At 38.3% G+C, this 26,302-nt stretch overlaps 3 protein-coding genes across 5 annotated transcripts; 2 read left to right on the top strand and 1 right to left on the bottom strand.

Moving 5' to 3' along the window:
• Positions 1 to 10,032, bottom strand: mau2 (MAU2 sister chromatid cohesion factor). Of its 2 annotated transcripts, none has more exons than XM_041804360.1 (19): positions 9,710 to 10,032; positions 9,523 to 9,540; positions 9,324 to 9,395; positions 9,053 to 9,148; positions 8,659 to 8,753; positions 7,463 to 7,490; positions 7,137 to 7,292; positions 6,784 to 6,930; positions 6,582 to 6,672; positions 6,399 to 6,502; positions 6,198 to 6,275; positions 5,881 to 5,946; positions 5,712 to 5,795; positions 5,563 to 5,612; positions 5,402 to 5,479; positions 5,198 to 5,309; positions 5,003 to 5,093; positions 2,819 to 2,946; positions 1 to 2,726 (listed from the first exon to the last, which is right to left on the bottom strand). In XM_041804360.1, the coding sequence occupies exons 1-19, from the start codon at positions 9,941 to 9,943 to the stop codon at positions 2,652 to 2,654; spliced, it is 1,803 nt and encodes a 600-aa protein (XP_041660294.1). In that variant the 5' UTR covers positions 9,944 to 10,032; the 3' UTR covers positions 1 to 2,651. The 2 variants fall into 2 exon arrangements, with proteins under 2 accessions (XP_041660294.1, XP_041660295.1); XM_041804361.1 differs by having other exon boundaries at positions 9,324 to 9,389.
• Positions 10,033 to 10,546: 514 nt separating this feature from the next.
• armc6 (armadillo repeat containing 6) lies at positions 10,547 to 13,992 on the top strand. Of its 2 annotated transcripts, none has more exons than XM_041802529.1 (8): positions 10,547 to 10,662; positions 10,882 to 11,011; positions 11,610 to 11,695; positions 11,774 to 12,335; positions 12,427 to 12,572; positions 12,667 to 12,798; positions 12,966 to 13,103; positions 13,199 to 13,992. In XM_041802529.1, the coding sequence occupies exons 2-8, from the start codon at positions 10,891 to 10,893 to the stop codon at positions 13,409 to 13,411; spliced, it is 1,398 nt and encodes a 465-aa protein (XP_041658463.1). In that variant the 5' UTR covers positions 10,547 to 10,662; positions 10,882 to 10,890; the 3' UTR covers positions 13,412 to 13,992. The 2 variants fall into 2 exon arrangements, with proteins under 2 accessions (XP_041658463.1, XP_041658464.1); XM_041802530.1 differs by lacking the exon at positions 10,547 to 10,662 and adding an exon at positions 10,674 to 10,808.
• Positions 13,993 to 14,470: 478 nt separating this feature from the next.
• Positions 14,471 to 26,035, top strand: LOC121520184 (mitochondrial coenzyme A transporter SLC25A42-like). The gene is made up of 8 exons (XM_041803541.1): positions 14,471 to 14,813; positions 18,640 to 18,822; positions 20,171 to 20,282; positions 20,473 to 20,498; positions 20,601 to 20,767; positions 20,948 to 21,064; positions 22,785 to 22,936; positions 23,038 to 26,035. Exons 2-8 carry the CDS (start codon positions 18,730 to 18,732, stop codon positions 23,361 to 23,363), a joined length of 993 nt encoding a protein of 330 aa, XP_041659475.1. The 5' UTR covers positions 14,471 to 14,813; positions 18,640 to 18,729; the 3' UTR covers positions 23,364 to 26,035.
• The last annotated feature ends 267 nt before the right edge of the window (positions 26,036 to 26,302 follow it).

Here is a 26,302-nt window from a genome sequence, read left to right as displayed (position 1 = left end):
GTTAAAACAACAAATCAAATTGTCAACTTTCACAACATCCTGTAAAATGCCACTACAATAAAAGCATTCCATATTAGTTTGAGTTGAGTTGCAAATACCAAACTTGAGAGTTTATGTAAAATGATAAAAACTATCAGAGCAGGAAGCGGTATCACAAACTGTCCTCACTAAATAAACAAAACCCAAATGTACCTTTCCCTCATTTGAATAAGGGAATCAACAGTCATGCCAGTTATCTGAACCAATGATAATGGCAAGCAACAAATGCATCTGCTACATGGCTAAGCAATATAAAATCAATATTTATTCAAAAACAGATACATACTGCCACCATCTGGAAGATATGAATAAAACAGCCACAAGGAAAAGAACAAAGAAAACAAAGTCTCTAAATTGTGTAAATAACAAAAAAGTTTTAAAAAAAAGTGTTTGATCATGAAACAGCATATGTGCAAAGGTGTAACAGTCAATCTCATCACTATCACATGTTCTAATCTTCAAGCAAATTGTTCACAATATTAACAAACACTGCAGTGAAATAGAAAGGGAAAAACAAGCCAACTAAAAAAAATGCCAGAAAACTTTTCCAGATTATATTTTTGTGCTTCACTGTCTTAAAATGTGTAAAAGAAGACTTTTCAACCTTCAGTACATTTATAAATAGCAGTAACAGTCAAACAAGCCACTGTGTCGTTGTATAAAATCATCAGCATCATCACACCTACTAAAATGTGTTTTTAATCTCAAAAAATTCTCACAGTTGTCTTTAGTGAATAAACTACAAATACAATCCCTCATTTGCACATCTAACATACACTGCACTAATTTACAGGTAAATAACATACTGTCATTTAAGTGCATTTTAAATATGTTTAGAAGATGAATACTGAGTTCATGCATAACAGCAGACTTACAAAAAATGTGAAAGTCTGTTCAGCTGGTAGATAGTTTCAAATGAATAAATACTGTTAACTTTTTTTTTTACCTTCCATTTTCAATACTGTACTCTTGAAAGAGTGGATGTGTTTGTTAATTAAAATCTCTTCTGTCAGTTATAAAGCCCTCAAATATCTGAGGACTCTAAACCAGTGGTTCACAACTGGTCGGGCATCAAGACCCGTGGTGGGTCCTTATGAGAAATCATGACCTGAAGTTTGAGAAATGTTTACTCCCTCAAACGATTTCCTGGTAAATTTTGCCATTTGGATCCTAACTTGAAGAAAACATGACTGAACGAAAAGACAGGATAAATCAAACATGTTTTCAAAGCCCATCATTACAAAGGGACGGGCATGCATGCATTCTATTTCACTCCATTTCCCAATACAGCATGAATATTTGGTAAGTTCTTGAGGAATTTTCTAATTATCTTGGGAAAATAAACTTTTTTTGTCTGGTAAAATATAAGTTGAAAAAAAATAGACTTAAAAATCTTTAAAAAAAAAGAGAGAGAACAAAATTTACTCATCAAAGGAAACCTCAAAAAATGTATGGATGCACTGTGTGTCTACTTTGGGCTTCCACACATTTTTTTTCCTCACACACCTTTGCAACCCAATGGAAATAGTACTGTAACCCACTTTTGAGTCCTGACCCACCAGCTGAGAACCACTACTCTAAACTATAGATGTTCATATAATCTATAGCATTTAGGGTGCTTAGAAAAAAAAGGGCTTCATGTCGCCACCTACTGTAGCAGAATGAAACACACTTCTGCAAAAAAATCAATTATTTCCCAGTGCTTTTATACAGGGCTAATGGATTTTTGTTCTTCCACTACAAACAACATGTTTGTTTGATCACAATAAAATTCCTCTTACACTTTGAGAAAAATTACTAATTTGCTTCATGCTGACTGCTGGTGTATAAAGTGGATTATCTGTCTCCAGTCTGTACGATAGAAAGTATTAACAGTCATGGTAACATCCGCAATTCATGAGTGAGCTTCAGTTTTCAAATCTTCACTGTGGCGTTTTGGCCTTTACCATCTTTTTATCTAAACCAGAAGTGACCATATTTGGACCAGAATCTGTATACCTATGACATCTTGATTAACAGGTCACTGTAAAAAAGCACATACCAGATGTTTCCACACCTATAACATATACAGCTCATTATTTACTTTAAATGCCACAGTAATTCACCATGTTGTATTGGAGATTCTGTCAACTTCTTTTTCACCACATAAGGTCTGTATTGCAAAATATATGAAGCTCCCACTGGCAGCTAGCTAACTTAGCATGCCACAAAGAGTAGAAATATGGTATGAGAGGAGCCTGACTGTCTAAATGCAATCAGATTTCCCTGCCAGAGTCTCTAGTGGGACAGCACAATGGTGCATTTCCAAAGATGTCTAACCTTTTCTTTCATTTGTTTTTAAAAGGTGTGATAATGTATCACATGAACTCTGAAGTGTGTAAGTGTAACCTGAAATGTGCCCTTGACTTGTTATGCTTTTAAAGAAACTGTAACTGTTTAAAATCCATTCATAATGCCCCAGTGTAGAAATGATCTGACGAAAAACTGCCAAATGCTTCACTATATTGCTTTTTCTTCATCCTACCCTCCAATCAGTTGCTTCTTTTCTCTTCATCTTTAATGTAATTTTCTCTTCTTTGCCTCTTTTTCCTCTTCTCGGTAGGATTTTGTTCTCAGAGCAGGCTGGCAAGGCTGGTTGTAGGTCCATTCTGAGGCTGAGACTGCACAGGAGGAAGGCCGTCTGTCCACTGCGACACAACACATCATACAGTAGGTCCTCTTTAAATCCAAAAAGGTTTGACTCATTGATTATAGGATTAATGATTAAAGGTGTGCTTACACTGATGAGGTTGTGTTCAGGGAGGCTGCAGGCAGCGATGTGGTCCTGCAGAAGCTGCTGGGAAAAGTTCTGGTGCATCTGGGCAGCCTCGTGGGCCTCCATGGTGTTTCCACATGCTTTGTTCAGATCTGCAAAGAAAAGACAACTGTGAATACTGATGGCCACAACTGAAGAGTTTTCTTTCACCCAAAACAAGCTCTCTTAAATCATTTTGTTGTAGTGATGTTTCTTTACTACACTCAGGAGTTCCCCCAAGTCTCATCTACTTCTAATTCAGTTGTGGCTTTGTTAAATAAAAAACTGAGTGCCTTTGCCTTCTCTTAAAGGGAATCCGTTCTGCTGGTTGATTAATGGCTGAATAGTTAAGCAGAAAAACAAGGGGATTAACATTCATGAATGCATTTTTAGGGGCTAAAAAGACATCTAATGTTTTTTTTTTGTTTTTTTTTTTTGGTATACGAATGATCTACAGAGGAAAAAAGCACACACATATAATAACAATAGCAATTTAGTGTTTAATTTAGTGTTAAATTAACACTATTAGCTAGTATACCAACAATATCAATGCAATCTTAAGTCTTTTTTTAAAGGTTATTGTGCCGCCTTCCTAGCTAACTAACATGTTCCCTTGGATTGATGACCTAAAGGAAAAAAGCCAGAGTTAGCAGTGCTGGATATCTGGATGTTAAAAAGAGGAACTTTGACTTTGTTATCTTCACAATATTCTCACTATGATTCAGACTGTTGCAGACTTATCCAGTCAATGTTATTTCTTATTCAGACTGTTTTATTACAGCCCTACAGAGCTGGCCAGCCAGTTTGCTACACAGCATGTGCAACCTTGTTAATCTTTACCTATCTATGCTATCCTTGTGCAATAATACATGCATAAACACGCCTGTACATACACTATGTGCAATTATACCAGCACTTAAAATAAACTGGCTTTTGGAAAATACGCAATTGACAATAGGACATTTATAATTATGCGCAATGCATCAGCACTTTACCATCTGCCTTATGCACTTTAACTGTAATGTTCAATGTATTCCTTGTCAGTCTTAATCACAGTAATACCTTCTGTTTTGTAATATGACTGTCTCTGTATTATACTGTACTGTTTATGGTGTTTGGTCGCTGTTTGTTGTCTAGTTTTATTCATATTTTTTAATTCTACATGATGTAAATGCTCGAAGCACACTTTAATATGTACACCATAAACCTGCTGGGGACTACGTTTGGAAATTAGCCTATGGATAAAACATGGCACATTTACATGTCCATGCTCATTAATGTGCCTTCAGTTGTGTTATAGGAAAGAGTTCAAGGAGTAACAAAGTAACGAGATAAATATCAGAGAAAATGTGACTTTGCAGTAAGGTTAAAATATTTTTGGATTTTTCAGTTTAAAAAAAATTTATGTTTTTACCTTTTGTTTTAAATTTCATTTTGGTTATGATAAGATTCAACTTTTAGTTCAGTTTTTATTAGTTTTAGAATTAATTTTAGTTTTTTTTCTGCAATATGGGATACCTGTCAGGGATGAGACATTTCACTTTTCTTTTAAATTTATACAATTTTGAAGTTTGTATACAACTCAAGACCTAAAATTACCATTGTGTGATGCCTTTTTTAATCAATTCAGGAGGCTATACTTTCTCCAGGCTTTGGTGTACATGTGTAGATAGTTTTGTTGTTTTTGTAAAGCTTAGTTTCAGTTGACTAAAATGATTTTTACATTTTAGTTTTAGATATTTAGTTAGTTTCAGTTAACTACAATAACCTTGCTATACAGATGCCCAAATAAAAATTAAACAGTCGTGGCTTGTTAATTGTACTGTGTGAATCTGCAGACATTTTCATAGCAATGTTAATGCCTCTGAAAACTAAGTCACACTCAATCTCTGTGTATGAAATCTAAAATTCTGTCACTGTCATATTAATGGTTGCAGGAGGGTTATGGTGGGCTTCAGAAGATTTTCAAGTTTCAAATTGGGCCACAGCATACTCATGTTTGGGAAAAGCTGCAATATAGGACACCCCATTAGCTTTGCAACAGCACCCCCATCAGGCTAAATTATCTCCATCATAATTAAGTGTATTCTATGAACATTATTCTCTGAAACACTAACATTAAATCGAATACTGACCTCAGTGTTAGATAGAGCAAAGTGACTACTGTACCTTTAAGAAGTGCGGAGGACCACAGCTGCACAGACATGTCAGGAATTTTACTGGCGAGCTGCATGGCAGGAACCACCATGTTGTTACTTTCCTGAAAAAATATGGAAAGAGAAAAATTTAATCACGCAGCTTTAAGATACCTACACTAGAAAAGATGATCAAATGGGGAGAATATTTAGGAAAATGTAGACTTACCCTGTGGTTTCCTAGGACAAAGAAGATGTGGCCCAGCAGGACTAAAGAGCAGGCGGTCAGCCTGTTTAGATCCTCCGCATTAGACATCTTCAGAGTCTCCCTTAGAAATCTCCTGTTGATGTAAGTTATCACATTAAGCTTTCTTGCCCAAAATGTAAGGAGAGAACTTTTTTACTTTTTAAAACTTAAGCAAGGAGTTCTTACTTGGCCTCACTGTATCGTCCCTGGAAGAAAGACAGGAGTCCTCTAATGTAAAATGCAGCTGCTCGTAGACAGTGAGAGCTAAATGAGACAAAGTTATACCAGTTTGAAAGTCAGCAAAAACATGGAACAACCTCAAAGTTTTATTAAATAACTGAAGTTACCTGACAGGAAAGTTGTGATCAGGATTAATCCTCTCTAGAAGGCTGTACAGCTGAAGAGGAAAAAGGTTAGAATAGCAAACAAATAAATAAAAACCTATAGAAATATATTTCTACATCTTCAAATGGTTAGAAAGTTCGCCTTTACACACCTCTTGATGTCTGTTGCCTTCTCGGATGTAAACGCTTGCCAGGTTGGTCACTATAAATGTCCACAGCTCTTGGTGTGTTGTCATCTAATAGGAAGAAAAATATCAACAACATAGAGTCATCCAAGATTCACAGAGCCATAGCTTTTACACCCAAACATTTCAAAGTCACCTGTAGAGCAGCAGTGAACTGCGCCTCAGCATTATCCATGCAGTTCACCGAGATACAGTAGAGACCCTGACAAAGAAAGGGAAGAAACAGATGTGAGTGGTTCATATTATGCAGGGCAGATGCAGCTTGTCAACAGTGAGCAGCTCAGCAGCTGCTGAACTAAAATACCAGTTAAACAAAACCATGACCAGAGAGAGAAAATGTCAAACAACACATGTAGATACAACGCTGAAAGGAAAATCTTGACACGTCCTATTTCTATTCTTGAAACCATGCCTTTTTTCCTCACGAACTGTTATGTGTGTGTTCTCTCTCACCAGTAGTGTGTGAAGCTGGGCAGCATGGTTTGTAAACAGTCGGGGAGACTGCTGGCAAAGCTGACAGACCTGAGAAATCTTAACACACCCACACAAGAACTTCAGAGTTAATTGGTGCAATTGAATCTGTGCTTTCATTCATAATAAGCATCTAACTCTGGTAGCATGCAGTTTACTCATTTAAATAAAGGTTGTTGGTACCTCTTGTAAAGCCGTGGCCTTGTGTCCAGTGACCAGCCGGCACATGATGATGTGTTCAAGCAGGATGACTTGAAATGTTGACAAGATGGGACTGCTGTCCAGCACTTTGAACACAAACAGAAGGATACAGAGGTGACTGTACAGTTAACAAGACTAAAAAGTAAAATCTTACAAATAACGTACTTTTTAGCTTCTCCAGCTGCATGAGAGCTTTGTCTGTGTACTTCTGCGCCTTCTCTAAGTAACCCGCCTGCATAGAGTGCATCACCGTCACCTGTGTACAAAAAAAAAAAAAAAAAAAAAAAAGGAACACCACTTTGTAATGGAATCAAATTGAAAATTCTTATTGGGAATTATGAATAATAACACTTTCATGTTTGCTCACCAAGTACACAAGCACACACATGTGCTCTTTGGGCAGCCAGTGGAAGAGAGCAGCTGGATTATTGGGAAGAATCTCATCATCATGGAGGGTGGAGATGGTCTGGATACACTGTTGAAGCTGCTTAAGACAAGGCTTCACACTCTTTACCTGTAACCAACATACAGACATACACTACATACACTTTTCAATTTACATTTTATCCATTACTTAGCAAATTTTATTACTTTTTAAATTATGATTTACAAAATTATTCTTCATTCATCTAAAATATCTAAATGTTTATGTGAAAATAATATAAAAAATAGTTTACTTTTACAGGCAGCTCTTGGTGTTTGATATGGATACTGCTGTACCTGTCCAGCATCCAGGTAGTGTGTAACCTGCAGCACCAGGAAAAAAACTCGAAGCGACTCCTTCTGAATGGGGTTTCCCTGCCAGTTTTCTACAATGGTCCCACACAGGGTCAGCAAAGGATGCACCTCACTCAACTTCCGCTCCATTAGCAGCAGCTGCAGACCACAAACGTGTACAGATGTTAGGACTGAATGGCGAGAACATGGATAGGATTGATGGGATAAATGAATGGATAGATGGTTTAGTGATCTAAGAGGACATTCAAGAACACAGCACAAATAATACATGATGTCCCACTGGGTAAGAGATAATTCTTTAAGCTTACCATTCCTTTACTTAGTAAAAACAGAGCTCTGAAAGAAAAATGCAAAAATCTCAATTAGAGATGAGGTGCAATAAAGCATCGATTGATTGCACATTTTACAGCACGATCCACATGCAGTGCCAATATAAAGTATTCACCCTTTTGGATGTTTTACCCTTTTATTGATTTTATAGATCAATCATGGTCAATACAGATTTCTACAAAGTAATGTCAATTAAATAAAAATATGTAATGTAAAATAAGTGACTGCATTAATAACCTCTTCAAGTCAGTATTTCGAAGATGCATCTTTAGCTGCAATCACAGCACTGAGTCTGTGCGGATAGGTCTGAATCAGGCTTGCACATCTGGACACTGCAATTTTATTCTATTCTTAGAGGCCTGGCAGTAATACTGTATATCCTGGTAAAATTTGGGGAAGGTTTGACGGGAGTCTCGGATCATGTGAACCATTTCAGACCATCACGCCAAAGATCTCTGTTGGAGCAGCGGTCAGATCAGTTTGTGACGTCCTACAAAAATGGTCTGATCAGACCCCAGATGTCACTGAGGGAGCAGAAAATGATTCGGACATCTCCTCTGAGAGATAAGCTTCCGTAAGCTTCCAGTCAATAGTAATAGTAGTAATAATGCGCAACTTCATCCGAAGGCACAGACCCCAGACAGATCCATCAACTCAGACACATCTGGTACTTACACCAGGTTCACTTTGGAAGCACGTGTGCTGCCTGGAAGTGACACTGGAGCACATGCAAATCATAGGACCTATACAGGGCAATGCTGAAGTGCCTTTTTCAGTGCATTTCTCCCTCACTGTGAGAAATGTGTGAAAGAAAAAGGCACTCCTGCATTGCACTGACCCTCTTAAAGTCAAAGGTGAGCATGGTGGAAGTAAATTAATAACACTTAGTTTCACTAATTTTGTGAGCATCAATTAGCTGGACCTCTGTTGAATTAGATCAGTCACTTTAAAGAAGGAATATTTATGCAGTCGCTTGTTTTGCCTTACATATTTTTGTTTAATTGACATTACTTTGTAGAAATCTGTTTACTTTGACATTAAAGAGTTTTTTTGTATTTTCTTAGTCAAAAAAGTCAAATTACATTGGCCATAATTGATTTATAGACTCAATAAAAGGATAAAACATCCAAGAGGTGAGTATTTTTTATAGGCAGTGTAAATCTGATATGTTTACCTGGTGTATTCTGAGCCCATAACTCTTGCATACTCTGCCCCGACTCCAAGGAGATCACAGGCAGATACCAGGTCCTTCTCCAGCGCATGGAGTTGCTGAGGGAAAGTAGGGCACCAATAAATAATCAATAATCATCATGAAATAATCACCTTTAAGAATAGGCATTTTTTCAAGTCATTAAAAAAGTATTTTGGATAGGTAGCAAAATATTTCAAGAAGTAAAATTTCACAAAATAGTCAAGTTTGAGAAAAAAATTCAATGTCAACAGTGTAGTCAAAAAAGGCCAAAATATGCATTTATAACGACATACAACACAATTACACAACACTTATTAAAACTATATATAACAAGCACTTATGAATATGTTTTTTAAAATAAATGATCGCTTCTTACTGCAAGCTGGAAAAGCAGTCTGCAGTGCCAGTACGGAGTCTGCTGTGAAATCTGGATGGCTTTTCTCAGGACTGGTTTAGCTGAGTCCACCAAGTTCTTGAAAACATAAAAGTAATGGAAGAATTACAACTATAACAACTCAAGCATTCAACATCTAAAAATGATATATTATTATTTGGGAGGTTGCACCTTGATGTGCATTTATCTCTGTGTAGTTACCACAACTTTTCCTGTATTCTATTAATACAAGATGAAGGGCTGCTAAGCTTACCTGTTGACAGTAGAACTCTGAGAGGATACTTGCTGCTTCAAACTTCACATCTTCAAACTGAGAGATCTGATACTAATCATTAAGGATTTTAAGTATCTCATTCATTCATAGGTTGGTGCCTAGATTAATCTGAATGAACGCATGTATAAGTTGCATTAATGCTGAGGTGACACTTTGTGTAACATTTCAAGAAGGATACTTGTTGTGACATGAACCACTGTGGAAAAAACAGATAATGTTAGTTTCATTATCACTGCGTATATGAATTTCAGAATTGATCGGTTGCAAAGAAATGCAATGCATTGCACAGTGGGGGACATGTTTGTACTAACTATTTAATCATTCATTGTACTAAAGTCTGGTGTCAGACTCTGGCTGCTGCTCACCGCTTTCTCCAGGTGAGTCTGGGCCAGCTCGCTGTTCTTAGTGTGTCGGTACAGCACCGAGCCCAGCTGCAGGTGAGTCCGGGCCTCGACTCTCGGAGGCGGCTTGAACTGAAACACCGCCTGCAGACAGTGAACGCACAAGCGGATCTTTGGAGGACTCGACGTGCGAAAATGTTCAGCGAAACCCAGCAGGGCTAAGTACCAGGGCTCCGGGGCCTCTGTGCTCGCTGCCATCTTGATAAAACTACAATATTTACAAATTTACCGGGAAACGGTCTACTAGCGCGCTCTACCAAAACATTTGTATGAATCTCACTACTACGAGCCCCAAGGCAGCGGGAGTAAATGGAACTTCCGGTTTTGTTTTTCAACGTTAAACTGCAAGCTTTAAAAACATGGCGTACTTTAGCATTTATTCAATTTCGTTTTAGTGACATAGCTGAACAAGCAATACAGTATTAACATTTATTATTTCTAAAAGTGTGCTAAACGATTCTTTCCCGCCAGACATGACATATAAATGAGAGAATGTTTTAAAGTATGTAAATATCTCCTTTATTTTGAAGGCACTGCCTAAAAATACTTTCATTTTGATATCAATTTGTCTCATACAGCGGTTACGACTAGCTTTCCCCTCTTTTTATTAAGAATAACAATAGCTTTTCATTTGCATTGTTTTTTCACATCTCCTTTCCCTAACGATAAAACAGCCGGTTTCAGTAAAACTTTTTAAGGCGGAACAGTTGTTCTGCAGTTTATGTTCCAACCGAGGATATGTGTGTGGGAACCTTTTGCGTAGTTTACTATTCACTTAAAAATGTTCCGCACAATTCACGCCCCGCGCGGACTGCAAACACCTTCACAGTTAACTACGCACACTGCGCAACTCAATAGTCTTGCTCGGTTCATTCATAACAGTGGAGCAAATTTTCTGTGACTGAGCGGTTTTCACAGTTAAGTGATTGTACTTGTTTTTATGTGATTTTGTTTATTATCAGACAAATCCTGCTTAGGAAAGCTGGACTTTGTTCATTGTATTTTTACAGCTATAGCCGTCTACAAGAGCAGTAACAGAACATCTCATAGCTAATGATAGCCAGTAAGCTGCGTGATATTACGGATAAACAACACAGCTGGTGCTTCTTTTGGTGGTTAAATTTTCTTAATTGTAGACTGGAGATATGGCGAGGCGGAGGATCACACAGGAAACCTTTGATGCTGCTGTCAGGGAAAACATGGAGGAGTTTGAGATGGATCCTGAGGAGGCTCTGAGGGAGGCTGTGGAGCAGTTTGAGTCTCAAGGTAACGGAGATTGAAATGAATAGAAACTGATGAATGTACAGTCTTGTCAACTCAGATTGATAAAGCCAAGCCAGTTACACAAATAAAAATCCAGTCATACAAGTATGTCTATTTCCTTTGCATTTATACAAATACTAAATACGTAATGGTCATAAGGCAGATGCACTACCAAAACCTTCAAAATCTTTTATCAATGAAGAGAGATGGCCAGGGTTCAACATTTTCGCTACTTTGTAAATTTTTCAATACCATGTGTTTAAGGAAGTACAATCTATGTTATTAAAATGATTTACAAATTTGTCAAGTACCAACGCTTAAAAGTACACACAGACAAGGACAAAAATATTTTTTTACTTTTCCGTTTAAACTATGAATCTGTCATTCATTCAGTCCCTAAACACTTCGGACTTTCAAACTAATGCCACAGAATAACTTTTATTTTTTTAAGGAACCTCTTTTGAAAAACTTATCCCACTCTTTACACTTATTTTTTTGTTCTCCCGTGTAAGCACATTTATCTGTTATCACATTTACCTTTTCTGTTTTTGAATTCTTTTCATTTTCAAAGCATTAACCCTTATCTTACAAATGGAAACAGGTGTGGACCTCAGTTGTATAGTAAAAGCTGTTCCAGCTGTATCGTCCGAGGACAAACAAGAGGAGATAACACATGAAGTCTTACAGGTAAATCTATAGCTCTTCTGCATAAACGTTCTCCTTTGTAAACATTATACTCTGACTCATGCTATTCTTCACTTCCAGACTTTAGATTCCCTCCGTATTGGTGAAGACACTGCAAGCGTTACAGCAGACCTAAAATGCTTCACTGAGCATTGCTCTCTTGGATTTGCTCAGCGGTATCTAGCTGCCCAAAAAGACGCCTACCCTGTCATCCTTTCTCACTGCATGAAGAGTGTGGAGGAGCGTGATGCTGTTTTGACCGCCCTGTCCGCTCTGGCTGCTCTGACAGATGGACAGCCTGACCTGCTGGATGCAGAGGGTCGACAGTTTCTTTTGGATGTCCTTAAAAAGTACCAGACAGACGCCTCTGTGTTGTGTGTAGCCATTTGCGTTGTTCGTCACTGCTGTTTGAAACATGAACAGAACAGGCAGGATTTGGTGAAAGATGGAATACTTCCTCTGCTGACCAGAGCAACTACACAACACAGTGGGCATAATGAGCTGATTAAAGAGGCCTCTGCAGCTCTCAGGGTCATGACCTTTGATGATGATGTGCGAGTTACCTTTGGGCATGCTCATGAGCATGCCAAGATGATTGTTCTGGAGCATAATGGACTAAAGGTTTTGATTGAGGCTGCAAAAGGTAAATCTAGCAGGTAACACTCTAACCTCTTTTGAATTTAAACCCCTGATTTAATTCATGGAAATCTTATTTTTGTGTTCTTCCCTCACAGCTCACCTCAATGATACTTCTGTCCTGAGTGAGCTGTGTTCCACTTTATCCCGCCTGGCTGTAAGGAATGAGTTCTGTCAAGACATCTGTGATCTGGGAGGGCTGAAACTCATGATGACACTGCTTGCAGACAGCTACGAGTCACCGGTAGAAACTTTCAATCAAAGAATTTGGCACAAATTAGTTAAATGTTCAACTCCCATGTGTTCCCATGCTCAGTAAACTGGTTCTGTCTTTGCAGGAGTTGGTTCGGCAGGTCCTGAGTGCAATACGAGCTGTAGCAGGAAATGATGATGTGAAAGATGCTGTTGTTAATGCTGGTGGAGTCCAGCTCATTGTTATTGCTATGAACAGACACATGAACAACGCAGCTGTGAGTTTAATTTCATACTTGCACATTTTTGGATGTGATTAGGTCTGATCAAAAATTCCCGAAAGCTTAAGTGCAGACATTTCCTTATACATAAATTTCTGTCAGTGAAAATACTTGAGTGATAAATATGTGCTGCATGTTTCCTAAGATTATGCTTATAACTGCAGGTGTGTGAGCAGGGCTGTGCATGTCTCTCTGTCCTTGCTTTGCGCAAACCAAATAACTGCAAAGTCATCATGGAGAATGGAGGCGCCCTGGCAGCCGTGCAGGCTATGAAAACACATACTGATGCGGTCAATGTGCAGGTAATATGAGGTTGTTAATTATTAATGGCTCACTTGAAAAAGCAGGCTGTGTGCTGACATCTTCCGATGTCTATGTTTTCTTCTTTTATAAACAGAAACAAGCGTGTATGCTGATGAGGAACCTGGTTTCACGGATGCGAAACTACAGTCAGCCAATCCTGGAGATGGGAGCAGAGGCCCTAATAGCTCAAGCGCTGCAGACCCATCATGACTGTGGCGATGTTGGTAAAGCAGCTCTGAGAGATCTGGGATGCCAGGTGGAGCTCAGAGAATTGTGGACCGGCAAACATGGCAGCCTCACACACTGAGAGTGGAGAACATCGCTGAAAAAATATACACTTACATACCATGAGTGTGCCTGAAATAAAAAAGATGGGCAGAAAAAGTGTTGTGATGACCAAGAGTGCTAGTACATGCAACTTCCTAGCTGGAGATATTTGTAAAAATGTAGCTGTTACTGAAAAGGCTGAGGAGAAAGCTGTCAGTCCCACTTAAGACCTTTTAAGAGGTTGAATAAACTCCAGACTTTTTTAATCAACACAAAAAGTCATGCTTGTTTTGCTAGCTGTTATTTCTAATACTTGTTTTCTGTGTGTGTCTTTTGGTTGTGTGCCATGGATGAATATAAATATATTTGCTGCTATGCAAGTACTTCAACTGTACCATTTTGTGCAGATTGCTTTCCCCTATTCAGTCATACAGTTAGCTAAAATTGAACATGCAGTTAATGCCTTACTCAGTATCTATTTAAATTTAAGCCATTTTCTTTCTATTTTTATATGCTTTATTACTGTGTACAGCTGGATTAAGTAATGGATGGCATACCAGTTAAAACCTTGACTTGTGTTTTCTGCATGGCTATGATAAAACTCTCCTTGCTTCACTGTTATCGTGTTTTGTGGTTGTGTGAGTTCTTATCGAATAACTGTTGTGACTGAGAAATACGTTCTTTAACACTTTACAGTCAAGACAAATTGGACAAAATACCATTTGTATAAATCCAAACTTTATTTTAAATATTTAAACACAAATCATTCGTCAAACAACTCTGAGTGCATCATACGTAGTAAAACTAAAATTACAATAGACATACAAGCAACTAACAGGAAAATAAATAAAACTTCAGAATGTGAAAGAATAATTTCAAATTGTTTAGATAATTTTTTTTTTGTTTTTATCAATTTTTGATTCTTCTGATTTAATCGTCAAAATACAACTGCCCAGTCTTTCTTTGCTCACGCCCAAATACTGTATAGAGACATACTTACGCCCCTCTAACCGACCTATCCAAACACGCCTCTTCCCGCCCGGACTTCATTTCCCACAATGCTACGCGCTCGTCCTTGTCAAACCTGACTGTGGTCAAGCTATCGTCGCTGACAGGAGTAGTAACGGCATAAACAGCACAGACGCTGTTTGTCACTGGAAGTCAGTGCAGGGCTGCTTAATTTAAGAAATTCGTATAAGACAGTACTTTCAATAACAGAAGACATATTTATATTAACACTCATGTTATTAAAATTGCAAAAACGCTGTCGACGAAAGTAACGCTAACAAAAACGTGATGTATCGGTAAGCTAACTGCTAGCTGGCTACCGTTACTTGACCTGCTGTTTGCTAACTTAGAATCAGGTCCTGAAGAGCTTGCAACAAACCGAGTTAGGAATACCAAAGCTGTGGAAATCTCAGAGTTGGTGTCATCTTCATAAGGTAAGAAATGACGTGTTTAAACCCAGTGGCAGCTAGCTGGCTTCAAAGGACGGCAAGGTTTTAAAGGGTGACAAGTTTCGACAAGATTGGAGGGTGCTCCAGCAGCTAGTCAGATAGAGGGAGTAACATGGGGATTTTTTTTTTTTTACGAATAAATGTCCTAATTTAAACTTATATAGCTAAATTAAAATACTGGTGGCGTGTATGCATTGCCAGTGTATCACAACTAGAATTAATTTAAATGGTAACATGCAAATTAAATGTAATATAGAACCATTATAAAACTACTGGCTAATATTACAAAACCAGGAGAGGAGAAAATGACTGCACCTCATTTTGCAATGCAATTCACCCCAGCAACACACAAACGTCATAACTGAATGCCCAGATGGATAGAAGATTAATTAGGCTACATTGAATTAATCACTTAAGATAAAACAATAAAATACTATTGAATTTATTAGTCAAACATAAAGGCTGAATGGAAGGATTTTTTTTATTTTCAGTGTTTTATATAAGAGCAATGTTGCCCTGAAAACTTAAATTTGAAGCATTACATCTATTTTTCCTAAAATTTTGTAACTTGAATGTTTGATAATGGTAAATGACCTCTTAATGTGTCAGGCCACTGGTTATTATATTACTTTGGATATCTCAAAATTACCACAAAGTTTTATATTGACCTAGAATTTTACTGAATGTAATTTCACACCCTTAGTTGTTAATTGAATAATATAATCTGTTTATTCATAATAAGTAAAATATTAGTTCCAGTATGCATTCAGTTGGTCCTCTGTGCACCTTCTTCAACTATTTCTTTCATTTTATTTCTTAAAAAAGATCTGGGGTACAATGTTGGTAGCCCTGCAGAAAGAACAGCAACAATTAATTGCACAGGGTTACATCCTCGATTATATATAGCATGTGCCTGACAGCAAAATTGGATATTGGATCATGAGTGGCAAGTGGGGAGAAAATCTTGCATCTGCAGCCAAGCCTGTGACACACCTAACACAGTTGGTGTTCAGGAACAAGGAACTGTAAGGTGATATGCACTAGGTTGGAAGCTGCGTGGAGGGATAAGTGACGTCTTGTTTGGAAAGACAGTGGTGAGGTGAAAGGGGGATACATAAGGGGTCTAAGTGCTCATTTGAGGATCTGGCTCGAAGCCCTGTTGTACCAATGCCAGTATTAGTTGCCCATGACTACCAAGCTTTTCAACAGACCCTCTGTTTGCTCTCCTGTCCCACTGAGCGTTTTCTCCAGCTTGTTTTGTTTGAATCTTTGCAGGGCAGCAGGGTGTCATTCAAGGGATTAATCTAGCTGAAAAATCTAGATCAACAAATGAGTAGAAGATAAATAGGTCAGGGAATTTCCTACAATTTTCTGATTAGGAACTTTTGACCAAATAAACCCATATCATTTGCTACTTCAGTTACCTTTGAGATTCACTGTTTCTCTATGCTTCATACAGTTCAAGACAGAACTGGTTTCAGCTGTTCTAAAATTTTTGCAGATTGGATAGCGGTTTCCGTTTAAGTCAGGAATGGACAACTTTGGTTACTGAGAGGGCCACATTAAAATGTATCCTCACTGCCAGAGTGCCAGATTGATACAAATTAAAGGACACTTTGAATTTAACGAAACTTTTAACCCAACTAAAAGAACAGATGCATTTTTTTATTAGAATGTATTTCACAAAAATTTACATCTTCTTTTTTTTTTTAAAGATATATTTTGGGTATATTTAGGTCTTTCTTAGCAGAGGAGAACTGTGGATGGAATAGAATAGGAAAGAGGGATGAGGGAGCGCGGTCGAGACATGCAGTAAAGGAGCCACAGGCTGGACTTGAACCCAGGCCACCTGTGCCATCTAACCACTAGGCCATCTGCACCCTAGAATGTGTATTTTCAAGCTCAAATACAAACACAAATACTTGGTTTAATGAATTAAACACAGGATTCAAGCTAATTAAGGCTATGTTTCCAAAGCAATAAACACCGTATGGACTGGTTATTTAAGTATATTTTTCTTACATTTCTATTTTTAAATGCATTTAATGTATACATTAATTATTTCATATTTCTTGCAAAGAACTGAACTATACTAGTAATCAAAGACTGTTATGGAAATATTTATATTTTGAATGCCTTTATATCAGATTTTGTCAAGTTTTCTGCATGTTGACAATTGACTGATATTTGAAATTAACTTTCAGGACCCATTAACTGATGTGGGGGGCTGCATGTGGCCGCAAGCTGGCAGTTGCCCACCTCTGATTAAAGTGAATGATAACAGGACAAAAATTAGTTCAAGTAGTTTATTACTTTTATTAGAAGAAGTCAGCAAGTCAACTGTCAACTCTTAAATGGCATGCATATTATCTTGGCCACAGTTCTGTTATCACCAGCCTGTAGCACAACTTTTGTATCACATGTATGAAAAATGCAAATATGTTTACTTGAGGGATTGCATACTGTATCTCTTCTCTTCTGGCCTGGGGCTGCCTCGGGATCCTCGAGGAGGAGCTAGAAAATGTTAGTGGAGAGAGATGTTTGGGTGAGCTTGCTTAGCTTGCTACTACTGTTGCCCTGGCAAAGATAAGGAGAAGAAAATGTATGTAAAAAAGAGCAATTGTATGGTAATGGAGTTTAAAAACACTCAGATATTTACCTCAGCATTAGTTTGAAAAATCCAGTTTACCTCTGATATAGCTATTTGCCGTGAGATGTTATTTATCACAAGCACAGCATCCTTGATAATTTTTGATTTGTTGCGAATTATCCATAAATTAAATTGTTGTCACACTGAACTGAAAGTTTATTTATCAAAAAAAGTTAGTGGGAAAAAAAAGCTAATTTACAGTATAATTGCAACATCTCCATGGAAATAAATCTCTAAATTTTCCTAAAATCAAATCACAGATTAATAAGTGAACACAGGGAACGTTTCTGTACTGTTGTTGTACAGGTTGTGTATTTGTTGCATGTAATGTAAGATTTTGTGACTGCTAAAGTTGGTTCAGACATGCTTGTCTGTGAATGTTGTCTAATTAAAAGCAGATGGTGATCCTGTTAAAGGTTGAAGGTTGCACCAATGTCTGATTTGTCCAGTAAAATCATTAGCTCTCTAAAAACATGCAGACATCATTGTGAATGTGGGCAGACCTCCCACAGATATGTCCTCCCTTAAGGTTTCCTCTCGTGTGTGTTTTTGTTAAAAAAAGAGGCAAAGATGTCCCTACAGAGATGTGGTTGTCTGATTTGTTAGTAAGGGAGAGGCTCAGACACGCACCTTTCACCTACAACACTTCAACTCTGCTGTATCTGTAGTTTTCTGTCTGTGGGTAGAAGTAGTTCTACTTGGCTCAGCATCTTTATATAGCAGTCATAGGTGCAGCAGTTGATTAAAGGTAACTAGATTATCCTCCAGGCAACTGTTTACTACAGGTCAGTGTTGTATTTATAGTTTCCTGTTTAAAGATAAACGGCCTTGGTCAGCTGACAGGACTGTGCTGAGCAAGGATAGACTTCTTTGTTCCCGAGTTTACATAACATCAGGGTTAAATGCTTTGATCAACACACAATGCCAAAATTAGAGTTGTTAAATGTGTTAAATCAAATATCAAATGTTTGCATGACTGATCCTCACAGATTCAGAGTCATTCTTGTCACTTGATCCTGACAAATTTGTCAGAGAGTAACACGAGACAAAGCTGAGCTGACTGAATGTCCTGTCAGTTGTTTTAAATTTAGGACAGATTTTACCCTCAGAATGACCTCTCTATCTCACTGTGACCTCTCTCCCTCTTTCTCTTCTCTATAGCTCTCAGCGTCTAGTGCTTCCTTCTCCCCTTCCCCCCTGGTGGTTGAATTCATGAGTGCGCTCAGTGACAGCCGTGTGTAATCCTTGGGAATGGGGAATGGAGTCCAGGAACAACGGGCATCACTCACACAGGGAGACAGGCTGCCGCTGGCCTCCTCCAGTCAGTCAGAATCCAGCTATGAGGTAAGACTCTTAGGGACTCAGACCAGGCATAGTTGCCCCACACTGTGCCGAAGCACGACCGCCCCCACCCCTCTCAGTCGCCTGCACTCACTTTTCTAGCATGGTTACCTCTTGTACACATCATATAACGATGGCATAACTGTAGTTTATACAAAGCACAGTCTCAGAGTCAGCACAATGGAAAACAACACAGATCTTAACTCACTCCCTTTGTGGTGTATTTTCAGTTGTTTTGGTCAGATGTAGCCCTCTAACCTCCTGGATAATTATTGAGTGGAACAATCACATGGATTATACCCCATGTCCATGTTGCTTATCTGTGCTTGTGCTCATGCATGAGCAGCTGTGCCAAAGCCTACCATCTCCAGCAGTACCAGGGCCAAGGAAAAGTACAGTACAAGTAGTCATACTTGTCAGACAAACTGGACTTTGGGGATTGAATGTGCTTGGGCACAGTACAAATTGCCTAGTGTGAGGTTGCCTGATAATGTACCAACTCATAATATAAAACACACAACGTCATTTTGTCTTGTCGTCGCTCCGATTGGCCCGTCATGAATGTGACAGGCAGAACGTTCTTTCAATTACTTTTTGAGAATTTTTGGAAAAGTCCAGCCCTTCCTGAAAATTTTCTGTAGGAGCTTTAACAGGTAAATGTGAAATATATTTATGCAGTGTATATATGAAACAGTCTATGTGGCATGTAAGGTTATCTATTTACTGCTGACAGTGTCTTGTCTTTTAAATTTTTGGGATCCTTCAATTCTCAACCCAGAGACATAAGGGACAGCACAATTACACACTGCACAATCACTCTGTCAAAACACATAATTCAGTCAGGCATTTCAACAGGCATCCCATATATAATGGTGGTCTGCCATATACTAGGTTTTAACCTGGTCTTGTTATCCTTTTACTGAAACTACTTTTTTCCTGTTTAGTTTTGCATGTTCATTTATCAGTCTGTGTAAGTATTCCTTTTGGTCTTATTTTACTCTTAATGTATAATTCTTGTCCATCTGTATCTATCTGTGTTCATTGGGGCATACTTTAATGTTTAAGCTGCTCTAAACCAAAAGCTTCTGATTCTATTTCAGAGTCTGCGCTCTAATTCTGTATATCAGTCAGTAACGGAGCTGATCTCTGTCTGCTGAAGCTGCCTTTTGTCTCTGGTTCATTTTAGGACAACCCGTCCCCTCTGTGTTATTCTGATGTGTTGTTGCGCAACTCTGGCTTAATGATCAACAGTATCTCAAACACAACTTTGTTCATGTAATGATGCCGTTTTTACAAGATTCTCTCTGTCCCTGTTTGTGACCTTAAATGCAGTTCTTCCATCTGTGTTTAGGGTCTCAACCAAACTCGGTCAGTCCTCACCTCGCTCTTCTCAGGGGCTTTAGCAGGAGCTGTGGCCAAGACTGCTGTTGCCCCATTGGACCGAACTAAAATAATATTTCAAGGCAAGTTGGAGACGGATGACCTAAAAATGGATTCTGCTTTTAGAATGCCCACATTGGTCCAATTAAAGATTATATGTAGTGTTTATGTTTATTGCACTTCAATTTATAGCTATGATAAAATATCTGACTGCTCACACCCACAAAACCCTGTACACATTGTTTATGTATTTTCTCATGTTTTGTTTTTCAGTGTCTTCAGCAAGATTCTCAGCCAAGGTATATTTGATCCCATATTGATGGTAGGATGTGCTTCTCATTTCAGTATGGTACAGTCTGACCATGAGAATGTTTTTGTTTTATATTCATACTGAATTATAGGAGGCCTACAGGTTAATCTACCGCACATACCTGAAAGAAGGCTTCTTCAGCCTATGGAGGGGGAATTCTGCCACCATGGTGCGAGTCATCCCATATGCTGCCATTCAATTCTGTGCACACGAGCAATTCAAGGGGCTGCTGGGAGGCTACTACGGCTTTCAGGGCAAGTAGGTATCAGATTGTAAAAGTTTAGATCTTTTACTCTGAAGAGTTTCTACTCTTCTGGCCCATCTTTAGTCTTTACAGAATATGTTTTGACATTGAGTTTCATAAGCTCACTCAATTTTTTTATCATGAAGTAGTGAAAAGGGTGAATAAACCTCTACTTGTTTGTTTCTGTCTTTCAGAGCTCTACCTCCTTTACAGAGGTTTCTGGCAGGGTCTATGGCAGGTACCACAGCTTCCATGTTGACCTATCCACTGGATATGGTGAGAGCTAGGATGGCTGTAACGCCAAAGGAAATGTAAGTTCATCTTAGTTTGAATGTTGAATAATCTTATTACTTAATGAACAAGTAATGGATTACGTTTTACCATGAAAATATACAGTACCTATGAAAATATTCACCCCCTTGAATAATTTACCCTTTTATTGGTTTTATAAATCAGTCATAATCAAATAATGTGGATTTTTGGACAAAAAACCTTGAAAAGCAATTTGTACAAAGTAATGCCCATTAAACAAAAATATGTAAGGTAGAGTAAGTGATTGCATAAATATTAACCCCCTTTAGAGGGACAGACCTAATTCAACAGAGGTCCAGCAAATTGGTGCTAGTAGTTTAGTTAAATCTGGGTCACCTGAGTGAAGTGAATGCATCTCAACTGATTTTAGTATAAAGACACCTGTGTCTGGAAGGTCCAGTCACTAGTTAGTCAGTATTTCTGGCCACCATTACACCATGAATATAGAAGAACACTCCAAGTAACTCAGAGTAAAGGTTATTGAAAAGTATAAGTCAGGGGATGGATACAAAAAAATTCAAAGGCACTCAACATTCCCAGAGTTCAGTTAAATTCATCATAAAGACATGGAAGGAATATGGTACATGTGTAAATCTGCCCAGATTAAACGAGTGACCGTGTAAAAAGGAGACTAGTGTGACTTTTGAGGCTCATCTCTGTATTTTTTGACAAATTCTAGCCTGGCCTTCCTGATTTTTTTGCAAATGAGTAGTTTGCATCGTCTGGTGTAGCCTCTGTACTTTAGTTCTGTTTGATGTCTGTTACTGAGTACACCAGTGGTTTCTTTCTTCTTCAGGACGTTCCAAATGGTTTTACTGGCAATGGGCAATTTTTATGCAATAGCTCTGATTGAGTTTACATCTTCTCCCAGCATCATAATTGCTTGTTTTCACCCATAGACAGCTTTCTGGTTTTCATGTTGGTCACACCTCTAACTATACATGCAGTCTGCACAGTCAAAACCCAAATCTGAAACTGAGCGTAGACATTCATTTGTTGTTTGAAAAACTAGTGTAATAGGAGACACCTGGTCAACAAATCACACCTGTCAGTCACATGTTCCAGTACTTTTGCTCACTTGAAAAATGGGTGGGTTCAAACAAAAGGTGCTATCTTCTACGTTGTGTATCAGATCCAGATGTAAATACCTGAAATTAAAAGCTAAAATGTTGATCTCTTGTCTCATATTCATGTTTTGATGTCAAACCCAAATGTTTTTAGTCTATAGCAGAAATAAAGGAATTGGCCTCACCGTTCCAATACTTTTGAAGGGGAATGTTCAAGTACTTGAGTAGTTGTATCCCTAGATAAAATACCGTCACAAAGAGTTATCAAATTAAACCTGTGTTTGCCGAGTGGCCAAAAATCAGTTGGCACCGCATGAGCTCATCTTTCCACACTTTTTGGAGATCCTGTTCTGAAACCATGGTCATTCATATGGAGTGAGACGTGCCTGTTGGCAATGAGAGCAGCCTCTTTCCTGGGAAATTTTTCAACATTTTGTATGTTACTTTAGGAATTCATGCCCAATTTTCCAAAGGAGCGTGCTGTGATTGTGTGTGATTGTGCTGTGTGGACTGTAGCGTTTCAGGGGAGAAATCATACTTTTAATTTCATTTTGAATATCTGTAGTGAAACCAAGAAGAAGATCCTTTCTCTGCACAACTTTACTTCCAACTTCATTCTGGTGTTTATTTACATTTTGTCTCCACTTTGTAGGTACAGTAACATTCTTCACGTGTTTGTGCGGATATCAAGAGAAGAGGGTATGAAGACTTTATATCGAGGCTTTACTCCTACCCTGATGGGTGTTGTGCCCTATGCTGGTCTCAGCTTCTTCACCTATGAGTCACTGAAGAAGGTACATGCAGGTGAGTCTAAATGTCTCTGAGGATTTATCTCTAACCCAGTCTTTTCTTCCATGTATTTACCTTTCATGTGTCTTAAGTGTTGCTTCGTTCTCCTTTGACAGAGAAAAGTGGGCGTCCACAGCCGTACTCCTATGAGCGTATGGCATTTGGAGCCTGCGCTGGTCTTATTAGCCAGTCGGCTTCTTACCCTCTGGACGTTGTGCGACGCCGGATGCAGACTGCGGGGGTCACGGGTCACACGTACGGTACGATCTTGGGCACCATTAGGGAGATTGTGTCTGAGGAGGGAGTGATCCGTGGACTCTACAAAGGTCTCAGCATGAACTGGGTTAAAGGACCCATGGCGGTGGGAATCAGCTTCACTACATTTGACCTCACACAGATTCTTCTGAAGGCGCTGGATGAGATGGGCTCTACTAACCGATAATATCGCTACTGAGGGCGACAGCACACTCCCTGAACAGAAACACAGGAGGCTGGAGAGTGACAGGTGTGTGTTGGGTAGAAGTAAACGCACACCAGCTCAGGATGCAAGGGGAATACGTTGTGTTCTCTCACTTTATTTGTGTGCAACATGGGGTGCAACACACCCTGTAGGCGTGAGGTTTTTCTGAATAATACCAAGTACCTGTACACACTGTTGTTATGTACATCTAAGTGCAATATGCCCCCTTATTTACTTGTGTACACATAAAGCTCCTGTGATAGTGGAGCAGGCCTGTGAGTGTTTTAGCCAATCAGAGGGTTTCGCACACTGAAACACACTTAGACACACACACACACACACAGCATCTCCCAACTGCCTTTGCCTAAAACTGACAAGCAATGCAAGTTGCCATGCATCAAAATTTAGGATGCATTTGATCCAATATTAGGTAGAATGCCCCTTGAGATTTGATTTTTTTTTTCTTTTTTTTTTTTTTTTTGCGTTTGTGAGTGAGGTTGTTTTTTTCTTGAGGAATTGTACCAAAGGCTAGATAATAAGCTAGTTATATATTAGATTATATAATGTTTGTATGTGAAAGCACAAAGGTTTGACTTCTGAGCAAAGATGTTGCCCGGCACAGAGACAGAAGCAGCACAACTGTGGTCAAATATTCAGTTTTTTGTTTGAGTAGGATTTACTGCAATCACTTTGAGGCTAGTATTTTTGTGGGCCAGACTTTTCATTGTTGTTTAGCTTCTGTGCAAGCAAACACATGAGCTATGTTTGACGCCAATGCCAACTGATGTTAAGTTTAAAGAGTGCCCTGATTAGCTTGTTGGTGTTCTCTGTAGTTATATGACTGGCTTTTTACCAAGATGTTGATTGTGACATATAGATTTGTTGCCTGAAGTATTAATGAAGGTGATCAAATAGTTTCACTTCAAACCCCTCTCAACAGACAGACTTGTGAAACCCTCGTAAGGCTTCTTTTAAGTTGCTTAATGCGAAAACAAACATAACTCCTCTGTAGACACACCTGTAGGATTTAATATGCAGCAGTCTGTCATCATCTTATTAAGTTAACTCTGTTGTTTCTGTGTTTGAGCTGTTGCTAACATGAGCAATCTTTTTAGTGGTTTTGGATTTTATTTTATCTAAAGGTGTTTGTGTTTTTTTTTCTGCCAGGCCCGTCATGACACTACATCCACACACAATCACATACACAGTTTACAGATATTGTCTTCCATATTGCTGATTGTGTTGCTGTTGCAGCGTGCACTTGTTGGGATTTTGACTGATCTTAGAAAAAATATCCTAATAATGAATTTTTCATTTAACACTCCTCTCTTGAGTTGTAGCATTTTATGCTAATGGACTAACTTGACTGGAAATATGCATCAGCAGATTTTTTGTTAGAGGCATCATATCACATTCTAAGTATTTTTCTTTACCTCAACACATGATCATAAGTTCATAAAGATCTAACATATCAATGTTTGTATACATGTAGGAGTTTCAAACTTGGGGCTAGTTGTTTGGTTTTTTTATTTCACTGACTGAGACAGTTCCAGCAGTATTGGTGGGGGCACACCGTCTTCACAGAGAGTCACAGTTTCTATAGTTAGAGCACACATACTGCGGGGTGGCTGAGCCAAGTAGAGCAGAGGGCAGAAACAAGAGCCACCTGTAACAAAATGAAGCAGGAAGTTTACTGTGGGAAAGATGAGACTCCAAAACACAAGCCTGTAATATTTTATCTCTTTAAGCCAAAACATCTTAGAGGACTTCACCTAATTAATCAATAATGAATTATTATAAAGATCATTATGGATTAGTCATCAGACATGTGTCTTTAATCAGACGATGTTTTGCATTAGGAATCTGTAATTAGCTATTTGTAAGTATTAAAGATAACAAAATTTAGATTGATAAATTTTCTCATCCATTAATTAATTTGACTGTTTCTGTTGTAGGATTATTTGAATTGCGGCGTGTTGTTTGGCTAGACTTGCAATACAAAAAAGTCATGATGTCGGGGTTGTGATTCAGTATTCTGTGATTTATCGTGATACTTTGAGCAAGTTGGTTTATTTTATGATGTCATAAATCTCTGATAGTTTTAATATTTTAATTTGTTGTATCCAGTCAGTAAGGCTTCATAAAAATATTCTTTGAGCAGTAAGTAAAATAACAGACATTTCTAATTTTCAGCCCCAAGAAGACTCAGAAACACAACTTTTCATATGAGAACACTACGGTGTTTATAATCTCTTACAGCAACATGTCTGATTTGGTATGATGGTACTGGAAAACCATCAACAGCTTCACACTTTCTAGAGCCTTCATTTTAAGACGCAAACGCCTTTTTCTAATTTTGTCCTATTTAATTAAAGATTACAAACATAATGTTAAAAATACTCAAACCCTGTCGACACGTAAAGCTGTGTCCAAGTAAAAAATAATGAATTTAAAGCTCCTGTGAGGAGTTTTTATCTGGTTATGAAACAGATAATAATCCTGATACCTCTTTATGTCCAACTAAAACAGAGAAGACCATCAGCAACTACACTGACTTTTGAAATGAAGTCATTTTAAATGTCTTTAACCATGATTTTTTTTGTACATTTTCCACTGAATATATTTACAGTAAAGAACAAGGCTCAGTCCCAGTACACATCTTGCTCCTACCACTTCACCCTAACCAACATTTTGCGTGTTTGTGCCTGGGGTAGGGTGTCCTGACTCTTGTTGGAACAAAGGGGTACATGGCCCTTTAAACAGAATTTTTCAGGGGCCAGAGTCATGGTAAATCTCCCAGAATGCCTTGTGAATCATAGGTAAAATTGCTGTTTAAGTATCAGAAGAAATGTACAATTATCAATAGTTTAGCTGAGAATTAGAAACTGTAACAACATATCTTAATTGAATGTTGTGTCAAC

Source organism: Cheilinus undulatus, linkage group 13 (assembly GCF_018320785.1).
Source record: "Cheilinus undulatus linkage group 13, ASM1832078v1, whole genome shotgun sequence".
In the NCBI taxonomy this organism is placed as follows: Eukaryota; Metazoa; Chordata; class Actinopteri; order Labriformes; family Labridae; genus Cheilinus; species Cheilinus undulatus.
This window is presented reverse-complemented; position numbering and strand designations above follow the sequence as displayed.